At 38.4% G+C, this 19,851-nt stretch overlaps 2 protein-coding genes across 11 annotated transcripts in view; one reads left to right on the top strand and one right to left on the bottom strand.

The window, feature by feature from the left end:
* The window catches only part of LOC117990118 (unconventional myosin-IXa-like), a 49,258-nt gene extending 33,802 nt beyond the window's left edge, over window positions 1–15,456 (top strand). For 4 of the 8 annotated variants that reach the window (XM_069504271.1, XM_069504268.1, XM_069504270.1 and 1 more), the window contains 14 exons: window positions 400–512; window positions 1,330–1,502; window positions 3,140–3,290; window positions 3,677–3,823; window positions 4,479–4,896; window positions 5,454–5,723; window positions 6,462–6,641; window positions 7,203–7,307; window positions 7,532–7,669; window positions 8,388–8,570; window positions 9,235–9,350; window positions 10,515–10,656; window positions 12,113–12,297; window positions 13,003–15,456. In XM_069504271.1, coding sequence (XP_069360372.1) covers window positions 400–512; window positions 1,330–1,502; window positions 3,140–3,290; window positions 3,677–3,823; window positions 4,479–4,896; window positions 5,454–5,723; window positions 6,462–6,641; window positions 7,203–7,307; window positions 7,532–7,669; window positions 8,388–8,570; window positions 9,235–9,350; window positions 10,515–10,656; window positions 12,113–12,297; window positions 13,003–13,147 — 2,466 coding nt within the window. In that variant the 3' untranslated portion in view covers window positions 13,148–15,456. The remainder of the gene's footprint in view (window positions 1–399; window positions 513–1,329; window positions 1,503–3,139; window positions 3,291–3,676; window positions 3,824–4,478; window positions 4,897–5,453; window positions 5,724–6,461; window positions 6,642–7,202; window positions 7,308–7,531; window positions 7,670–8,387; window positions 8,571–9,234; window positions 9,351–10,514; window positions 10,657–12,112; window positions 12,298–13,002) is intronic. The other 4 variants (XM_069504273.1, XM_069504272.1, XM_034977568.2 and 1 more) reach the window with 2 other exon arrangements.
* Window positions 15,457–17,526: 2,070 nt separating this feature from the next.
* The window catches only part of LOC117990120 (uncharacterized), a 147,619-nt gene continuing 145,294 nt past the window's right edge, over window positions 17,527–19,851 (bottom strand). The window contains exons 2-3 of one of the 3 annotated variants that reach the window (XM_069504293.1): window positions 18,502–19,594; window positions 17,527–18,113 (exon numbers count right to left, since the gene is read on the bottom strand). In XM_069504293.1, coding sequence (XP_069360394.1) covers window positions 17,570–18,113; window positions 18,502–19,574 — 1,617 coding nt within the window. In that variant the 5' untranslated portion in view covers window positions 19,575–19,594 and the 3' untranslated portion in view covers window positions 17,527–17,569. Of the gene's footprint in view, window positions 18,114–18,501; window positions 19,667–19,851 lie in introns of those variants that run through there. The other 2 variants (XM_069504294.1, XM_034977571.2) reach the window with 2 other exon arrangements.

The following is a 19,851-nucleotide window of genomic DNA, read 5'->3' as shown; positions in this document are numbered from 1 at the left end:
ATATCAAGCTGAGCTATTCAAGCTGAGTTATTTGCGAAAAGCGTTATTTATAGTTCAGGAGTTGGTGAATAAATCGGTACAATCATACTTCTGATCAAAACCCTTTTTTATTTTTGTTAAATATTAATATATTTTTGGCCCACCAAATATCCAAATGTAAACTCATTTCCAAAAAAAGGGCATAAAAATCTACTGAAATTGAGTCCAAAATTTCGATCAACAAATTTGAACTTATTTCCAAGCAAAACAGCCTAAAATTGAGTCAAGTTGAGTCAAATTCAAAACGGTACAACTACTTACTGTAAAGCAACAATTTTTATTCAGTTTTTTTGCTCCTCCTGTAAGATTTTATTCTGTGACATTACACCGTTCACGTAACGACACGTAATTTTTTTTCAGATTCGGGAGCGAGAATTAGCTGAATCAATAGCGAGCAGTAGCGAAGAATACCTCCGACAAGTTGGCGATTGGAGTCCTGCGGAAAGTTCCGACACTACTAAAAGCAGTTCCAGGTATGATTATCAAATGTGACTGAGTCTGTGCAGCGTACACAATCTCTAAACTACACTAAACCCTATTCGCTGAAAGAAGTGAGTACAGCTCTGTTACGTAATCCCATAAAAATGACAAAGCCAAAAATCTCAATTAGCGTTGACCATTTTGAGTCACCAACCAATCAAAAACGAAACTATGTTTTCGAGTTGAATTTCGATTTTTTTTGGAATCATTTTCGAATTGAATTTCGAATGTTTTTTGAAAACATGTTTGTGATTGATTAGTGTCTCAAAATAGTTAACGCCACTAAGATTTTGGTCTCTATCATTTTTATGAGATAACGTAACAGCTAGAGCGTTATATTAACTTCTTTCCGCGGATAGGGTATACAGGTCTTAAGCCGGGGCTCGACCGCGAAATGAGCGAGGTCATTAATGAGTCCGTTTAACTCGCAACGATAATTTCCATAGTCAGCCCGCTCCGCTAGACTCATTTTTCTAGAGCAATTATCGTTGCGAGTTAAACGGACTCATTAATGACCTCGCTCATTTCGCGGTCGAGCCCCGGCTTTAGTATATTGCTATCATTTCTATAGTATGCGACAGGTCGATATGGCAATCGGGGAGGGAACGCCCCGCTCACCCGCACAGCCCCCGCGCTAACCCGGTGCAGGCGAGCGCGGATGTCATACCTCGATTGCCATTTCAACCAGTCGCGAACGTATACGTGCTTACGTGTCGTGTCACACACACTTTTCTTCACTTTATAAAATACGAATGTATTAGCTTAGCCTGTCTTGTAGTGTGTTTGATTTTGCCATGCTCCATTTAACAGACGCACGTCTCCCCAAGTATACCAGCGCAGTTTATCCAGTACTACACTAGAGCCCCCTGGCCGAGCTCTTCACAGTTTGCCGCCGGTACGCCGGGACCCGAGAGACCAGCGCGATTCACGGGACCAACGGGACCACCGGGACCCTCATAGAACTGACACCAGTTCTGACTCAGGTACGTGTTATTATCATCAACATCAAGCCATTGTCGGCCCAGCACGGAAAGCGAATAATGACGTCACAATGCGTAAACTACAAATATTTTTCAATTTTTTAACATAAAATAGAGTAATGTCTACTGGAAAATATTTCTTATAATGATAGATAAGACATTAGGTCTTATCTTAATCTAGCATCGTCTTTGTCAGTTAACAAAAGTTAATGTTGTAATTATGGAAGTAAATTAATTAATTACGCAGACATAAGTCTGGAAGCAAGTGAACCGTTATAATCCCTAATGTTTACTTAAAAACATGTTTACCGTATTGGCAACAAAAGATTTATTACTCTAATTGAAAACTATTATTTGTCAACAATTTTAGGAACATTTCTTAGTTGTTTGTCGTGCTTCAATTATGTGTTTTTCGCGTGTCATTCTTAGGACGAATTTTTGTGATGGTGATTTTTATTGGGATTATAAATATTTTATTTGTCTCTTAGGAGTGATCCTGACGTTTATAGTGATGGGTTATTATAGTGTGTTAATAGAATTCTTTATTTATTATTACGGTAAGTTTACACATAAAATGGGGCCGATTCTCTTGTACACAATCTCTAAACTAAACTAAATAAATAGGTTGTGCTACCCTTTTCCGCAAGCAACATTATGAAAGGATTAGCAATAGATTTAGACGTGTCATTTTAGTTTAGAGATTGTGTACAACGGTATTAGCCACAATGTGCTGCTATACGTATTTTATTTAAATGTATTTTTATTTTATAGACTTAATGGAAAGTGAATATTTTACACCACTGTTAGACCAAAGCACTAGATAAAAACTGAGACTGGTGTTTGCAATTTGCAGCCCGAATAGACTGTAGTCTGTGCTAGGGCTGACAAAGATCATCGACCTTACACCATTTATAGATTACTAGTTTATGCTCGCGACTTCGTCTGCGTGGACTACGCAAATTTTAAACCCCTATTTCACCCCGTTAGGGGTAGAATTTTCAAAAATCCTTTCTTTGCGGATGCCTCATGCCAAATTTCAGCCCGATCCGTCCAGTAGTTTAAGCTGTGCGATGATAGATCAGTCAGTCAGTCAGTCAATCCTTTTATATATTTAGAAGAAGAAGATATAGCGCATAATTGAGGAGGCTCCTGCTGTAGTGGAGCGGTGCGGGAGAGTGACAGTTGTCACAAGTTGACGAATCATTGAGCTCTCGCGTCACGTCATCACACCTCCCCCGCACCGCTTCATTACCGCAGGAACCTAGTCAGTAATACGTTATGCTTGTCGTTTAAAATAGGTCCGATATATGATAAAGCTGAAAATATTGCATTGCCGTACACTGCCGAGGTTTACCCGTTATACCTCGCGGAGTCCGGTGCTTACTATAGTATGCGACAGGTCAAGATGGCAATCGGGGTGGGTACGCCCCGCACACCCGTACAGACCCCGCGCCGTCCCGGTGCGAGATAGCGCGGGTGACGTGCGGCTGTGTGGGGCGTCCCCATGTCTCATACCCCGATGGCCATCTCGACCTATCGCGTACTGTACTTTGCTTCAAAACAGTGAGACTGAAAGTTTTCGTATGTTTTGGCATGTCCGATTTAAACCCTTATGATAAAAGAAGTACGTTTACTTATAGTATGCGTGCCCCTCTGTCGTACGGAAGGGCCGCCCGCGCCGCCGGTGCGCGCCGCGCGTCGCTCGCCGCGCCGCCTGCCGCCCGACCGCGTGGACACCGAGCCGCCCCCGCTCGCCATACCCCGCCAACCCGACCATCTCGATATCAAACGGTGAGTGGTATCTCTACATAGTATCACACTAATATTATAACGGCGAAAGTTTGTGTGTATGTATGTTTGGTACTCTTTAACGTAAAATCTACTGGACGGATTTGGCTGAAATTTGAAATTGAGATAGATTATACCCTGGATTAACACATATGCTACTTTTTAGATCGGAAAATAAAAGAGTTCCCATAGGATTTTTATAAACCTATAACCATGCGAACGAAGTCGCGGGCATCAGCTAGTTTAAAATAAAGTCGCTTCCCGCTTTAAGTCTGTCTCTCTGTACGCTTAGATCTATTAAATTACGCAACGGATTCTAATGAGGTTAGAGTGATTCAAGAGGAAGGTTTATGTGTATAGCTTTCATAATATACGTTGTTTTTTGTTAGCGCGGCGTCAGAAATATCAGTGGTGGGCAACGAAACGTTGCGAAGACGCAACTCCGACCCTGCGCCGGATCCGCGAGCCCCCGTGCGGTCTACACCAGATTACATCGGTCAAACTGGCAATGGACTGTTTGGTATTGCAGGACACAGGTAACGAACAAGTCGCATTGTTAAAGGAGCGGACTGAAATCCGAAAGGTCGGTGGTTCGAACCCTACCGTTGCACTATTGTCGTACCTACCCCTAGCACTAGCTTTACGCTTAGTTAGATTAATATGGTTATTATTCTTTAAAAAAATATATTTCTATAATTTTCGACACAAAAAACACAAAAAATGTCTACTTGGTCAGCCATTGAATCGTCGTTGTTTGCCTTTTCCCCCTCTTGCTACGAATTATTGTGCGGAATCCACAATCTCTATGACAGGTCTAAATGTAATGCTATCTCTTTCATAATGATCCTTAAGGAAAAGGATAGATAGCACTAGGTTCAAACCTGTCAATTTAGCTTAGACCTTGTGAACAACAGAATTACCTCCGTATTCACAATCATTACTATGAGGTCTCACAGTGCGCTTGAACGCACAGGGTGTGGTTCCACCAATCAGATTATTTTGTCACGTCAATTTTCGACAATCTGATTGGTGGAATCCACACTGCGTTCGAGCACACTGTGCGATTTCATAGTAATGATTGTGCATACGGGTGTTAGATACATTGCCGAATAAAAACTTGTCAAACTGGTGAGTGATCCGTGCGTTATGATTTCCGATTTGAGTAATGTACCACAAACCTTCAATTCCCAGGTTTCGTAAAGGCACGAGATTCGCGAAAGGGGATAAATGTGTTTACTGCCATCAAGCGATCGACGCATTCATCACTCAGGGCCAGAGATGCATCGATTGCAAACAGCTCTATCACACTAAATGCATACAGAATAAAGGTGTCATCACAATGCCTTGCCCCAGCCCCGTAACCGTGGCGTCTAGAGGCCGTCACAAAAATAGAAAACGGATAATGTTAAACAAAGAGTCTCCTTATAATTTAACGACGGACCAGTCTAAAGGACCCGTTAGTTCAAATTTCAATTTGACCGGCACATCCGAGTTTATGGATAGAACGGACAAGATAATATCAGACGCTACGGAATTGCAGGCGATGCAAAATTTCATCACAAAGAAAATATATCTTATGGAGTCGTCGGAAAACGAGAAACAGTCTGAGGTATGTTTTGGAAATCCATATCTTATTTAATATAGACAGACACAAATTGGCTTTATTCAAAAACTTATACTCGAGGATCTGCCGTGGCCTTGATTATTTTTATTTTTGTTGGTCACATTTTTATAGAGTGGCGCCGCGATTCTGTTGTCCTTCTCTAAACGGAATTTAGTGTATCTGCATCTTTTTCTTTTCAATATTGCTAAAAAAGGACGGAACATGAATTTTAAGGACTCTAAATTTTAGTGCACAGAACAAATTTAAACAATAGGCTTGCGACTGGCAGCTTAAGTCATGAGGTTTGACAGTTCTAAATTAAATTAGGTTTGTCTGTCCTCTTCTGATTACATTGGTAAGAAAAAGATGTGAATACCTCCTCTAGAATTTAGTTGCGCTCACACTCAGTGAATGGCTAGTTACATACTAACTTTAACAGTATCATAGAATATGATTGTTGTTCAGAATGTGTTCTTGCAATTCTAAAGAAGGTTCTGTTAACTGTTTATTTTATACCAATTTGCCTTTAAGTAACAATTTTAATATTTGTTGTATGTTATTAGGTGGACAGGGTATTCAAACATGCGCTAAGAGAGTTCAAAGACAACCTAGTAGCAACATACAGCGTAGTCGAGACTAGAGGTTCAGCGCTCAAGTACAAAGATCTGATCGGAAACTTCCTTCACGTGATGGAGACGGTGTGTGCGAGGGAAGGCTCGACTCTATCCATCACGATGGGAGTCAATGCCTTTAGAGGGTTCATGGATGAGTTCATGAGCCAACACGAGACTGATAAGGGGAGGACTAAGAGAAAAAAGGATAAGAAGAGAAAAGTAAGTATCGTTTTTATACCATGCACTCGTTATTTGTTTATATAGAGCACTTAATTCCAATTTTAAATGGAAAATATATCTTTAATCAATATTTATTTTCAAAAAAATTTACGAGGGAAATATAAAGTAAACCATGGTAGTACCAAGCAAAGTTCCTGGCTTCCAAACTAGGATTCCCTGGATAGAGAATGTAAATCTACTGAATAATCAAAATTATAAAAAAATACTTGATTTTAGAATTGGGAAGACACTGGGCCCTTAAGATTTGGGCTTTCCTAGTTTAAGGCTTAGGATTCCTTGAAACAAATATTTGTCACTCTAATTCCTAAATTATCTAATTGGGACTGAATACTTTCAAATTAGACTTACTCAAAGAGGAACTATCTCTGAGTAGTCCTTGAGCACATAAAAAGCATCCAAACATTGACTTGTATATCACTTAATAAAAAAAGGTACAGTACTACTTTTATAAGAATGTACACCAACGAAATACAGACCTATATTGCATGACGTTTGGATTTTAAACACAAGAACAACCGAGACTCGTGCTATCTCGCTCATATAATTCGCGCGTACAAAACATGGCGCGTAGGCAACAACCAACGCGCCATGATTGACTGAGATATTTCCGCACCGTTGAAAAATAAGATTTCTGCGCAGGTACATCGGTGTAACTTATAGAAGTGGTAGTACTGTACCCAACACGCTAGTGCATGCCCTACTTATTCGTCTGGTTAGTTGTCCCTCCGTTTCCAGGTGGACGACCCGATCCAGTACAAAGGGCACACATTCATCCTGTGTATGATCAACATCCCTACCGAGTGCGAGATATGCAAGACCTTCTTCATGTGGCCTATCGAACGCTCGCTCATTTGCCAGACGTGTAGGCTGGCGTCACATAAGAAGTGTTATATGAAGGTATGTAACTTTTTTGTCAGTTAGGTGACTTCGTCGTCTCTTAGTCGCCATCGCCACGGACGAGAGAATCGCGGCGATGGTCTCGCTGTGCCACCAAATTCGATACAACTCTTATAGACCAATATCCACAGGGCGATACTATCGCCGACGATAGTTGGTCAGACTCGTTGCGATTCCCTCGCCCGTGGAGATAGCCGCCTTCAGTTGTACATTGATTATAGGTGCATCTGTCACCGACGAAAAAGTGCAGAATACGGTATCTTTTGAACAAGTAGACTTCCATTTGAAAAATATGTTTGGTAGATAGCCTATAAAAATCAAAAAGTGCTAGTCTCTGGTGTGTTTGCTGTTTCTTTTGACTGAACTCCCAGAAGTGCTCTAGTCGACCGTTAACTTGTCTTTTGTTTTTCAAATTTTTCTGTATATTTCTACAAAAATGATTTCCTGTCTCGATTCCTGTGATATAAACTTTTAAATACTACAAATCACGAAAAATTGTAAATGATACAATAATTTTTTTTTTTTAAATTCAATGTTAATATATTTTTCAAATGCACTCAGGTAAACACAATGTGTCGGTCGGACTCTGGGTCGTCATCGGCCGCCATAGTGGGTGCTGTGGACGCGGGAGGTCGAGAACAATTCGGCGTCCTTAAACGAGGAAAGGTAACGTACTTGATACAGTTATTTTTTTATTGCAATGGACAAATTACGATTATCTCAATGAGACAGTCAGATGTTCGTAGAGAGAGTGAGACAAATTTTTCTGACTATAAGTCTATGCTGACAGGTAATACCTGATATATGCGACCGGCCTTAATATTTACGTAATATAATATTTGTCTGTCAGTTGTACCCTAGAAAAACTAATATCTGTTTGTTTTTTGCAGGTATTCGGCATACCGTTAAGTGAGCTTCCGACCGGAGAAGGTAATATCCCACTAGTGGTGGATAGACTCTTCACGACCATCGAAATGACTGGACTCTACATCGAAGGGCTTTACAGGAAGAGCGGACTTAGTTCGAAGGTATGCTTTGAGAACCACCTAACGCCAACTACCTTGCGTTTCCGATCAATTGTTTTTTTTTTTTCTAAGCGAATTTTTTTATAGCAAGAGGAATTTTTTTGATCTCATGAGAAACCAGAAAATTTACGCAAAAGAAGTCGCGGGCAACTGCTAGTACCACATACAAAACACACACACACACACACATGCGCGCGCACACGCACACCACGCAACACACGTGGAAGTGTGTATCGATCGCTTCTTTTATCTGGTCATACCAATGTTTCGGGTTACGACTTCAGTCTCTCCCCCGATGTTACCAATGACCATGAGTTTCTCGATCCTTTTGTTTATCCTAGCTTTGTGACCGACTCAAAGGATTAGCAAGCTGAAGTGGCAATGGGCAGGTCATGTCTGTCGCAGAACCGACGGCCGATGGGCCAGACGTGTTCTGGAGTGGAGACCGCGTACCGGTAAGCGCAGTGTGGGACGACCTCCAGCCCGCTGAACCGATGACCTGAAGAAGGTGGTGGGGAGCGGATGGATGAGGAAGGCGGAGGACCGTGTTTGGTGGCGCGCTCTTGGAAAGGCCTATGTCCAGCAGTGGACGCAAACAGGCTGATGGATTGGATTGGATGTGACCGAAGTAATCGAGCATCTGTAGCAGACAGATGTTGAATAGCCGCATATTTATTTTCAATCTGCTTAAAAACTAAACCAATTAAAAATGTGTGTGTAGGTGCGCGAGCTGCGTCGGCTATTGGACGAGCGGCCCGAAGAGGGCGTGGACCGACTGGACTCATACGCGGTGCATGTCCGTGCCTCCGTGCTCAAGTCCTTCTTCCGCGAACTGCCCGAACCACTACTCACCTTCGACCTCTACGACGACTTCATACTCGCCGCTGAGATAACCGACCCGCAGGTACGTTCCATTCATTTAGGTATATTTATTTCATACTAGATGATGCCCGCGACTTTGTCCGCGTGGATTTAGGTTTTTTTTAAATCCTGTAGGAACTCTTTAATTTTCCGGGATAAAAAGTAGCCTATGTCCTTCCCCGGGGTGTAAGCTAACCCTGTACCAAATTTCATCAAAATCGGTTGAACTGTTGGGCCGTGAAAACCTAGCAGACAGACAGACAGACGGACAGACAGATACACTTTCGCATTTATAATATTAGTATGGATTATTTTAGTAGAAAAATTACATGTTGAGTTTACTTACAGACGTAAAATATGTGTTCGCGAAAATATCCGCGCAATGATTATTAATATTATGAGTATTATAGAGAGAGAGAATATTATATATATATTATATACCCACGATAGAACGGAGATTTATGTGTTTAGGGTGAGAGGTTGTTTGTGTGTCTCGTCTGTTGAGAAAAATCTTCATAAACTGAATCTATTTTGATGCGATCTTTTGCATAATATAACAGCAGCAGTTGACATCAGGCGGTTGCACTTTCGGGGTTTTTTTAGTATTTTTTATTTTATTTTTTAGGAGTACATGAACACTACACTTTTTACTTTTTTATTTAGACATCCTAACAAACCATTAAAAAGCCCGTACACATTTTTTTCAGGAACGAGTATCCAGTATCTTTACAATATTGAAGAAGCTACCGAAGGCTAATTACGATCTGGTTGAAAGACTGATATTCCACCTGGCGAGGGTGGCGTTAGGAGAACATCACAACAGGTAATTGCAGAAACATGAAGCTGGGTACATAATCCACATTTATATAAAATTTCGTTGTGATACACAACGTATCTGAATGCATATTATTTTTTTGTTGAATTCCACAGACTTGATCCAATCGCGTCAGTTTTTAGACCAAATTGACGAATTTACAGCATTTACACTCTTAACATTTTAATCGCACGAACAACGATGTAATTGGAGTCAAGAAAGTCAAAGTCAAATGATTTATTCAAAATAGATAATAAATTACTCTTTTCGATTGTCCTTTCGTGTTCCTGTGAACAGCTAGAAAGCCAATACACATAACGCAAAAATTTCATAGGAAATAAATAAATTAGAAATTATGAATTTATTTCGTGTAGGACAACTAGTGTCTCTTATCTACCATCGGCTCGCAAAGCAGATATTACTGAAAAGTTCCGGCAATGTAACAATTTTACTACACTATATTGTATTGGAGAAAGTTAAGCCAGTTGCTTCCACGCAACTTTGTTAAATAAATAGAAATAAAATAAAATAGTTTTAGTACAGGCCCATATAGTGTTGTTCAAATAATTGGAATTTGCTTCAAAAATATTTTCGTCGTGTTTATCAACACATTTTTTGATACACATAGTTAAAACTAAGAACTGTCGGTAAAGTCAAAGTCAAAGTCAAATATTTTATTCAAAATAGGTAATACATTTTAGAGCCTCAATAGCTCAACTGGTAAAGGAGTGGACTGAAAACCGAAAGGTCGACGGTTCAAACCCCGCCCGTTGCACTATTGTCGTACCTACTCCTAGCACAAGCTTGACGCTTAGTTGGAGAGGAAAGGGGAATATTAGTCATTTAACATGGCTAATATTCTTTTAAAAAAAACATTTTTAATGGCTGGTTGTAGGATTTGTAAGATGATATAGTGGTGATAATTTTTTACGCGAACTTAAAACTAAAGCTACAGTACGCGGCCAAAAGTAATGTACATCGGCCTTTAGAAAGACATTTCGGCTTTGTAGAGCGTTGTCTCTGTCACTCATACATATATGACGTTTGGTCGGTCTCAACGACTGAGACAATGGTCTACAAATCTGTTATCTCCTTCTAAAGGTCGATGTACATTACTTCCGGCTGTAGTACTGTATGAGGTATTGAGATATTGATAACACGCACCTGTTTCAGGATGGGTCCGAACGCGCTGGCCATAGTATTCGCGCCGTGCATTTTGCGAACGCACAAGGTGCAGCCCGCGCAGGATTCCCTGCACGACATCGCGCGGCAGACCGCCTGCCTCGAAGCCATACTGATCGACAAGCTGAGTAATGTGAGTATCATCATCATCATCAACCAATAGACGTTCACTGCTGGACATAGGTCTCTTGTAGGGACTTCCACACGCTACGGTCTTGAGCCGCCTGGATCCAGCGGCTCACTGCGACTCGTCTGATGTCGTCCGTCCACCTAGTGGGGGGTCTTCCAACGCTGCGTCTTCCGGTGCGAGGTCACCATTCCAGCACCTTGTGAGTATACGACATTTTTTTTTTTAAATTTAATAAAATTAGCTTTACTGTAACTTTATACAAGACTAGAGGATGCCCGAGACTTCGTCCGCGTGGATTTAGTAATCATATCAAATCCCGGGGGAACTCTGATTTTACGGGATAAAAAGTAGTCTATCTCACTAGTCACTCTCAAGGTTTTCTACTATACCCATGCAAAAAACCAAGTCGATCCGTTGCGACGTGATTGAAGGACAAACCAACAAACCAATAAACCAACAAACAAACACACTTTCGCATTTATAATAAGGGTACTGGTTTTATCGAAATTCAGTATTCAATTAACACAAAAAGGTCTCGACTGAAACTGCCAAGCCCAAGCAGAGTGAACTAAAGTGAGGGATTTCTCGGTTTGATCCTGAATCGACGATACGTCAAATATTAGGCTATGGTGAAGTAAAATCCAAGAAAATTAGGGCTACTTTAGGGCTACCTGCGTCAAATTTACTAACATTTGACACTTGCCAATGACGTCGAAGCCTCGACGTTTTATTTCAAGTTCTCTAACTGTCGTGAACTGTGGTCCGAGGTCTTAAACTAAAAAGCAGTGTTGCATCTTGGCAGGTTACCTCCAATGTTACAGCCCCGTAAATTCGGGTTGTGTAGGTTACTGGAAACCGAGTAAAATGTTTTCAATGGCCCCTACAACTTTAGGATTTAGCATTTGGACTGCAAGCCAACAAGACCAGGTGAGATTGCAGTCAAGGGCTAACTTGTATCTGAATAAAAAAAAAAAAAAAGCCAACTGTAAAATTGCAGTTGCAGATCGGGGTGGGGACGTCCCGTACACCCGGACAGCCTCCGCGCTAAACTGGTGTGGGTTAGCGCGGGTGACGTGTGGGTGTGCTGGGTGTCCCCCCGCCTCATACCCCGGATTGTCATCTCGAACTGTCGCGTACTATAGTTGTACAGTCCGCGTGCAGTTTGCTCTGTGTGGATAGAACTAGAACTGCAATAAAACAGCTTCCGAAATGCATTTTTAGTTGGCTTGTAGTTCAAATGCAGACTGCATATTTTATTTTTACCTCGAGAAAAAGCTTGCATAAAGCGGTCAAATTGACGAATTCCGCGTAGCGTGAATAGTGAATGTATGTACGCGATTACCCACGTTCATTAGTATACCCACGATTACCCTTGTTCGTGGACGCATCCAACGCGAGCGATCCGCTTTCCACTGAATACGGGGTTCGACCAAAGATTAATGATGTAAATGTTGTTCAGACGCGCGGCGCGTTGGCGGAGATCGCGACGCTGGACGAAGCGAGCGCCACGGCGTCGGACCGCCTGGACATCATCCGCGCGCACAGTCTGCGCCCGCGCCCCGAGGAGCAGATCCTCGAGGGGCACATCCACGAGATCGAGAAGGAGAAGGCCATCATCACCTCCAATCTGCCCACGCTCGTCAGGTACACAAGTGTAGTGTTATTATCTCTCTCTCTCACACACACTCTCTCTCTCTGCCTCATTGTTGAGGGTCATGACTCCTTTTCAGTACTCCCGTAATGATAGAAAACTTGTTATAATGCAGTGGGTTCTCAGATCTTTTATTTTAGAATAGAATAGAAATATTTTTTATTCAAATAAACTTTTATGAGTAGGTACTTTTGAATTGACAAATGGATCTACCAATGACTACTAATGACACACAATTCAACTACGAGGATGAGATTACGAATCTTAGGTTTTACAGTTATCAGATATTAGTGAACCGGAATAGACGGTTTAACATGCTTTCCAAAACGCGAAGAAAACGAAAAGGCCAAAGGATCTCTATATCGATCAACCATCCAATTTCCGACGTTGCTTGACAATCGTAATCGATTGCTAGGTATGCATTATCACAACTAGACGTCAGAGTAAAATGGATCTAAAAGTCCTTGATTTAAAATCAAAAATTCAGTTTAATTTCGCTAGGTGTCGCTGACTATAGATATATGGACGAATTTGAGTTTTTAACAGACTTCCAAAAACTAACGAACGAGGCGATCAGGGTCCATGTTAATTTAACACTGAAGTGTTTCGACGCTCTGATCCTATCTACTCTGTTAGTTAATGAATATCGTTAAAGAAAGGCACCGCCCGTTACAACCAAGCATATTTGACCAATCCAGGGCGACATCAGACGACGATTTACTATCAACCACAGACCACGACGGCGAGTTCGGCAGCACCGATGACCTCAGCGGCGCGTCCTCGCTGCGCTCCCAACGCCTGCTGCACCGCCAGCTGTCGTCTGACGACCCCATCATGGTGTAGACCCGCCCTTACACCACCGCCCCGTCTCCCGCGAAGAAACTACTCCGGTCAACACTTACGAGGTAAATAACTGAAGACTGTCGAATCAAGACACACCACAACACAGTACCTTAACCTTTAATAGTGATTTGTAATGAGTTAGTTAATTTTTTACGGCTCCGCTAATGATTTCGGCAAATGATTCGAGCTCTGGCAAATATGATTCGGTATTCGGCAAATCAACTGGCCACACTATTCGGGATACGGCGAATGTTTTGTGTTTGGCTAATTTTTAAATAACTTTGGCAAATCAGCCTGCCGGTCACGCGACATTGTGTTTTCTGTGACAGCGCATAGTTGTATAATAGATATATCCCGGGGGAAAAAAGTTCGCGCGAGATTTTTTATAAACCTATATTCGCGCCAACTATTCATTCGGGTTAACGCGATTGTGTGGACGAGATGCCACCGGCCACACAATTTCACGATCTCAGGTCTCATTTGCCGAATCCTGATAGTGGAGCCCAACCATAAAATTCCGCGTGAGATTCGTTTTGTCCAATATGCTAGGGCTATAGATCCGTAGTTGACTAAAACCAAAAATTCGATAAATAAAAATATTGAATTTATAAACAACAATTGAGTGCCTGTAAATCTTTTTGGTGGTTATATAAAGTTGGCTAAATTCTCCGCAAATGACTAATATTAGAAGGGGAATAGAGTGGGAGTTTACTAGAGACTACGCTGTAGAAATAAGAAACTACTAGGGCTACAATTCAATCGAAACTGTCATTATACATGACTATATTTTTTTTATTACTATAAACATTTGGAAAAACACAACATTAAAAAAAAAATCGAACAAAACAGGAAAGGTTTATTGTTTTAATTAGTGTGCTATTAGTGGTATAGCGACACTATTCCCCTAATGGCTTTTTAGCTGTTGTTAGAATGAGAGAAGTATATTTCATCATGATACTACGTTCATTTAACCGTAAAAATGATTTACGGGCACATCAACCATTGATAAATTCATTCAAATATTTTATAGGTATTTGACGTAATTTTTGAACCTTTTTTAAAATGAAAGTCTTGCCATACGGTTATACTGAAAATAAATATTAAAAGGTGAATTTTATTGCTTTTAAACTATTGTCCATATTTAAATTTAAAAAAAAAGCCTAATAAAAACGCAAAACTAATTCGTCATAACATGATATTGTGGTTAATTCTGTTGTACACAATCGCTAAACTTAACTAATTTGTCAGATCTAAAACTAGTGGTATCCTTTTCCGTAGGGAGAGTTATGAAAGAGATAGCAATATATTTAGACCAGTAATTTCAGTTTAGTTTAGAAATTGTGTGCAACAGAATTAGCTGCTTCATGTGAAAATTTTCTTTTGGCAATAAAATCTATTTAGCACTTTTTGTACTGGCAGTTCTCCGCCAGTACAAGCTAAAAAAGTTGTTCGGTGGTTTGTGAAATAAGACCTATAAGACTACTAACTATACATCTAAAGCAATATTATTTATGTATTTTATTTCCACCCCTGGCTGAAACTATAATACGCGACAGGTCGCGAAGGTCGAGACAGCAATCGGGGTATGAGGCGGGTGTGCGGGACGTCCCCACCCCGATTGTCGTCCTGTCGCGTACTATACCTTGGCTGGAGAAAAAAATGCAAGAATTAATTAAAAATATGTAGTGTCACTTTAGATAGTATTTAATTTATTTTAGCCATTTTAAATTATTCTCTATCCACGGAGAGAAGTTAATATAGGGCTCTCTCGTTCACGTAATACGTAATTCAAAGACAAAGACAAAAAGTTAGTGGGTGTTAACCATTTTGAGTGACCAACCAATCACAAAAGAGCATGTTTTCTGTCATTGTATTCCAAATAAACTTGCTGGAGAAAGCAATGCATCTAAAAATGACAAAGCACCGCATGAACTTAATGAGACAATTTTAGATTTCCAATACAACAAATTGTTAAAACGATTCCTTAGATATACATTGGGGCCGATTCTCTTGTACACAATCTCTAAATTAAACTAAATTATCGGGTCTAAATCTAGTGCTATCCTTTTCCGCAAGCAACATTATGAAAGGGATAGCAATAGATTTAGACGTGCTATTTTAGTTTAGTTTAGAGTTCGTGTACAACGGAATTAGCCACATTATTTGGAAATTCAAAAATCGGAATCAGCTCCAGCCCACTAGCACCAAATTAATGTCTGTGAAAGAGGATTTGTACTTAATCGTCTTGGTATACGCGGAAATCCAGTTTATTGTGATTATTATAATTGTGTTAAAAAGAAAATATTTTAACATTTGAGATACAGTGATTTTAAGTTTATAAAAATCGGTCAAGTGCAGGTCGGACTCGCACACGAAGGGTTCTGTATCATCGTACAATTTTTTTAAAAATTTTCATTATTTTGTTGTTAAAGTGGCATTCTGTGAAAATTTCAACTCTCTACCTATTACGGTTCACGAGATACAGCCCTCTAACAGACGGACGGACAGCGAAGGCTTAGCAATAGGGTCCCGTTGGGTCTCTTCGGGTACGGAATCCGAATAACACCCTACATTTACATTACTTTTAGCCAACTGACGGTCTCTTATATTCGGGGAAACTGCCATTAATTTTATTCCTAATATACAATATAATTATCTACATGCAAGTTGCCATAGCAACAATACAAAGCCATGGATATTTACAGTACTGTACTAACACCTATTTTGTAAAATCTAGTATATTTAAATATACATTTTGTCTATAGAATTAAATGTTAGAAACATTTTATCACGTGATGCATCAGTTAAGTTCTAGTTTTCTAGGATAGCAATGCTGATAAATATCAAATAACGTCACTAAAACTTTGTCTATTGAAATAGGATGAAAGTTTTTTAGACAGCGTTTTTGATGCTTTTTGTCGATATCATGAACCGCACTGTTACTCTAGAAAAATTTGAGCTTTTTAGTGTTCTTGCTTGTATTTTATTCGTTTCATATTCTAAAAGACTGTCTATTGTTAAGCTATTTGAATTATTGTTAAGTCACAAACATTTCGTCTGCTTTTAATTAATTAGTTATTACTTATTATACATGTTTAAACAACGAATATCTCTGTGACATGTAATTTATGTACTAAACATACTTTTAGAATTAAGTTACTGCTTGATATTAATTGTGATTTGCGAACTCATTTTTTAATTACAGTCTTACAAAGTGGAGGCCATTTTATATCGCGACGTTCGTTTGAATCTCAAATTATAATTTAATGTTATATTTAAGGTCATACACAAAAAAATGGTATGAAAACTGTGCTACTTATCTAAATTAATATTTTCACTGAGATGCTGAATATATTTTAGCGAGTAATAAATTCAAAAATATTTGTTTTTATTGGGGGTTGTGTCACAGTAATTACTGTACTTTCTGTGCCTTCAACTTATTTGCTTTCAACAAGCAGCAGTTCATATTATTATGTCTAATAAATGTTTAGAAATTGTTGTCTTTTACTAAATGTTAACTCTTATTGAATGTGTATTGCAGATTTTTAGAATCAAAGTATTCATTAGCGGCATACAGCTAAAATCTCTGAAAACAATATTTTATATAGAATATATACCTTTAAAGTTTTAATTCCACATCCCTACATAACTTTTATGCTTTACATTAGTTTAATATACATGTGGTAGGTTTTTGATAAATGTTCAATGTGGCTCCTGTTTTAGTATTTTAAAAGTAACAAGTCTTTGTAGATAAAATAAAATCCTTGTAAAGTTCTGTAAATATTAGAAGTGTAACTACTTAGTTACTGCTGTGTTATACATACTGATACTGATAGTTTGTTTTAAGTTAATTAGTTTTTAGGATATTCATATTTTATGATTCATGGTGTTGAAAATTTTGAACTGGTGCCTGATGTTTAGTTATACGAATTTTAGGTTTTGAAAATTATGATTTGTGTACCTACTTGAATTGTTAAAAACAATTTTGAATTATAAATGTGATTTTAAACTTTTGTTTTTATTATTGGGAATCTTCTGATTTCAAAATGTGAAAAAGTTACTGATATTGGTTAAGATATTACTTGATTTGATATTTCAATGTTTGTTAAAATTACAACAGTAATAAAAAATAGCAGTTCATTAAGGTCAAGAATATTTTGTAATTGCTAAGGACCAATATTTTTCAAAACACATTTTTTTAATTTTATAATAACAGTTGAGTTATCTTCCTCTTAAGAGATTTGTAATATACTAATTACATGTATATTAATCAATCTACTTTTAGAAGTCCTATAATGTGTCAATATAATAATTTTAATAAAATGTAACCAAAATATTATTATACTGTATACAAATTATGATAAAAAATAAACAATTGCTGTGGATAACTAACTGGCTTTAATTTCTATTTCTATAATCAAATCACTGAGTTTCCATAGGTTCAATAGTTAGTTGAGTCCAAGGGAGTTGTCCTATTGGACAGGTGGCCCAAGCAGCATTTTTAGAGGCCAATTGCCATACTCCAAACTTTAGCTTACTTCCATCTTTTTCAACTTTCTCTTTGCTCTCCATTTGGACGTCTATAATTTTTACATCTTCATATTGCTTAGATTCATTTTTAGCATCTAAATTATTTGCTGGATCAAGATCATCTGATGTATATATTTTTGAAGACATAACTGGGAATTTTTCCGGTGATGCAATAACTTTTGCAAGTTGACATATTTTTGTCTTAACAGAATCAGATAGTTGAGGTCGTACTAGGTTTAAAAGATCTCTGATAAATAGCGCTAGATAGGGATTGTAAGTTGATATTATTGGCCGGATGAAATTAATATTGGTAAACTCTCTTGGTACTGACTTGTGCAAATTCAAAAATAAAGTTCTCTTCTTATCGTTAGGATACCAGTGATAGTATAAACTTTTTAGTTCTTTTTCATCCTTTGACATTATATCAGTATCAGCCCTGTAATTAATAAAAAGCATTATAATATCATTCTTCATGATCACCTATCACCGGCTCACTACTGAGCTCATGTCTCCTCAGAATTATGGAGAACTCTCAGGCATGCGGGTTTCCTCGCGTTGTTTTCCTTTACCCTTAAAGCAAGGGATATTTAAATGCTTAAAACAAACATAACCTGAAAAAATTAGAGGTGCATGCTGGGATCAGCATGCACCTCTCATAATTTCAGCAAAAAAGTGAGTAAGTATAAATGTTTTAATATAAAACTCAAAACATAACTAATTGTAGTTTTCAAGGCTAGAAAGACTACACAGATGTGTAGGAGAGCAGATTGTAGGTATAAGATAATAAAAAAACTTTAAAGCAAATAGTAAGTACCTATACTTACTTATATATCTTTTCCATAAATTGTTGATTGTTTCTTAAAGCTTTTAATATAACAGATACCCATTTAGCTGCAAGTTTACATTTAACACCGTTTTCATGTTCACTCTGTGTTACTTTGATAAGCTCCAATACAAAATCTTTCAATAAGTCATATGTAAAAAGGAAACTCAAAAGTCCAGTGAAACATTGTACATATTCTGTATTTAATGGTTTATCAGTAGTATAACCAATATAGTCTAGAGATTTCAATATTTCTAGGGAAACAAATGCAGATTCATTTGACAATAGTGCTTTGTTAACATAACTAGAGGCAGCTTCATCAATCAGTATCTTCTTAGCCTGAATGTTAAGTATGTTTTGTAGAGTATCTATTGAAATGATTTTTAAATTTGTGAAATCAAGGTCTTCGCATACTTCTCTAGCATCATTAACTAAAGATTCTCTCAAATTAATATCGTTTATTTCAGCTAAATTTTTAATATTGTATATGGGATGTGAACAAATACTTAGTGAAACACAAAAGTTCATTAGCAATGTTATCTTTTTTTCAATTTCTGTTTCAATGTACACATTGCCTACGATAAAGTCACTAATGCATGATTTATGTTTATCCCAATAATTTTTCTGTAGCCAGTCGAAACTTATAACAGATGCTTCTCTTAATAAGTCAATGTGGGGAACTATATTACTGTGTGCAGTGTTGTGACGTAATTCTATAATCCATTCTGGGACCCCAAAAGTGCTTGCAGCTTGAAACAAGCTAAGACCTTTCTTAGTTTCCTTATCAAACATATGATTTACAAACCGCATTAATGCAGAAGAATACGCTAAGCGAAGTACATGATCGTTACATATATCGTAGTGCTGGCCTTGGTCCTGGATGTTCACATTTAGCAAACTCATTGTAGCTTCAATGCCAGAAGGTAAAGAAGGACACCGTGCTTTCCAAATAAAGAGCCGGTCAAGAGCATTTCTTTTTGTAGTAAGAGTTGACCTTACCCCAAATATATCATTATATACTCGATTCCATTCTTCTGTATCATACCAAGGTGATATCTGATATATATCACTCATCTTTCTAATTCAAAACTAAGCTCATCGGAAAATATAAATCGCAGTGGATAAAAGACTGTGATCGCCACCGACCACCACCGACCAGTAATAAAAATCACCGCGAGAGATAACCTTAAAATATAACGTAGTGATTACTTTTTTTTTAATTCTTTTTTACGGCTCTGGGTAGTGATTACCACAGATCACAGACCAGTAATTGCCACAGATCACTATAATGTAGTATTACATAATATACTGATATCCCTATTAATCTGTGACTATCACGGACTATAACATA

The sequence above is a fragment of the Maniola hyperantus genome, chromosome 17 (genome assembly GCF_902806685.2).
Source record: "Maniola hyperantus chromosome 17, iAphHyp1.2, whole genome shotgun sequence".
Lineage (NCBI taxonomy): Eukaryota > Metazoa > Arthropoda > Insecta > Lepidoptera > Nymphalidae > Maniola > Maniola hyperantus.
Note: the sequence above shows the minus strand (reverse complement) of the source record. Positions and strands in the feature narration are given on the sequence as shown.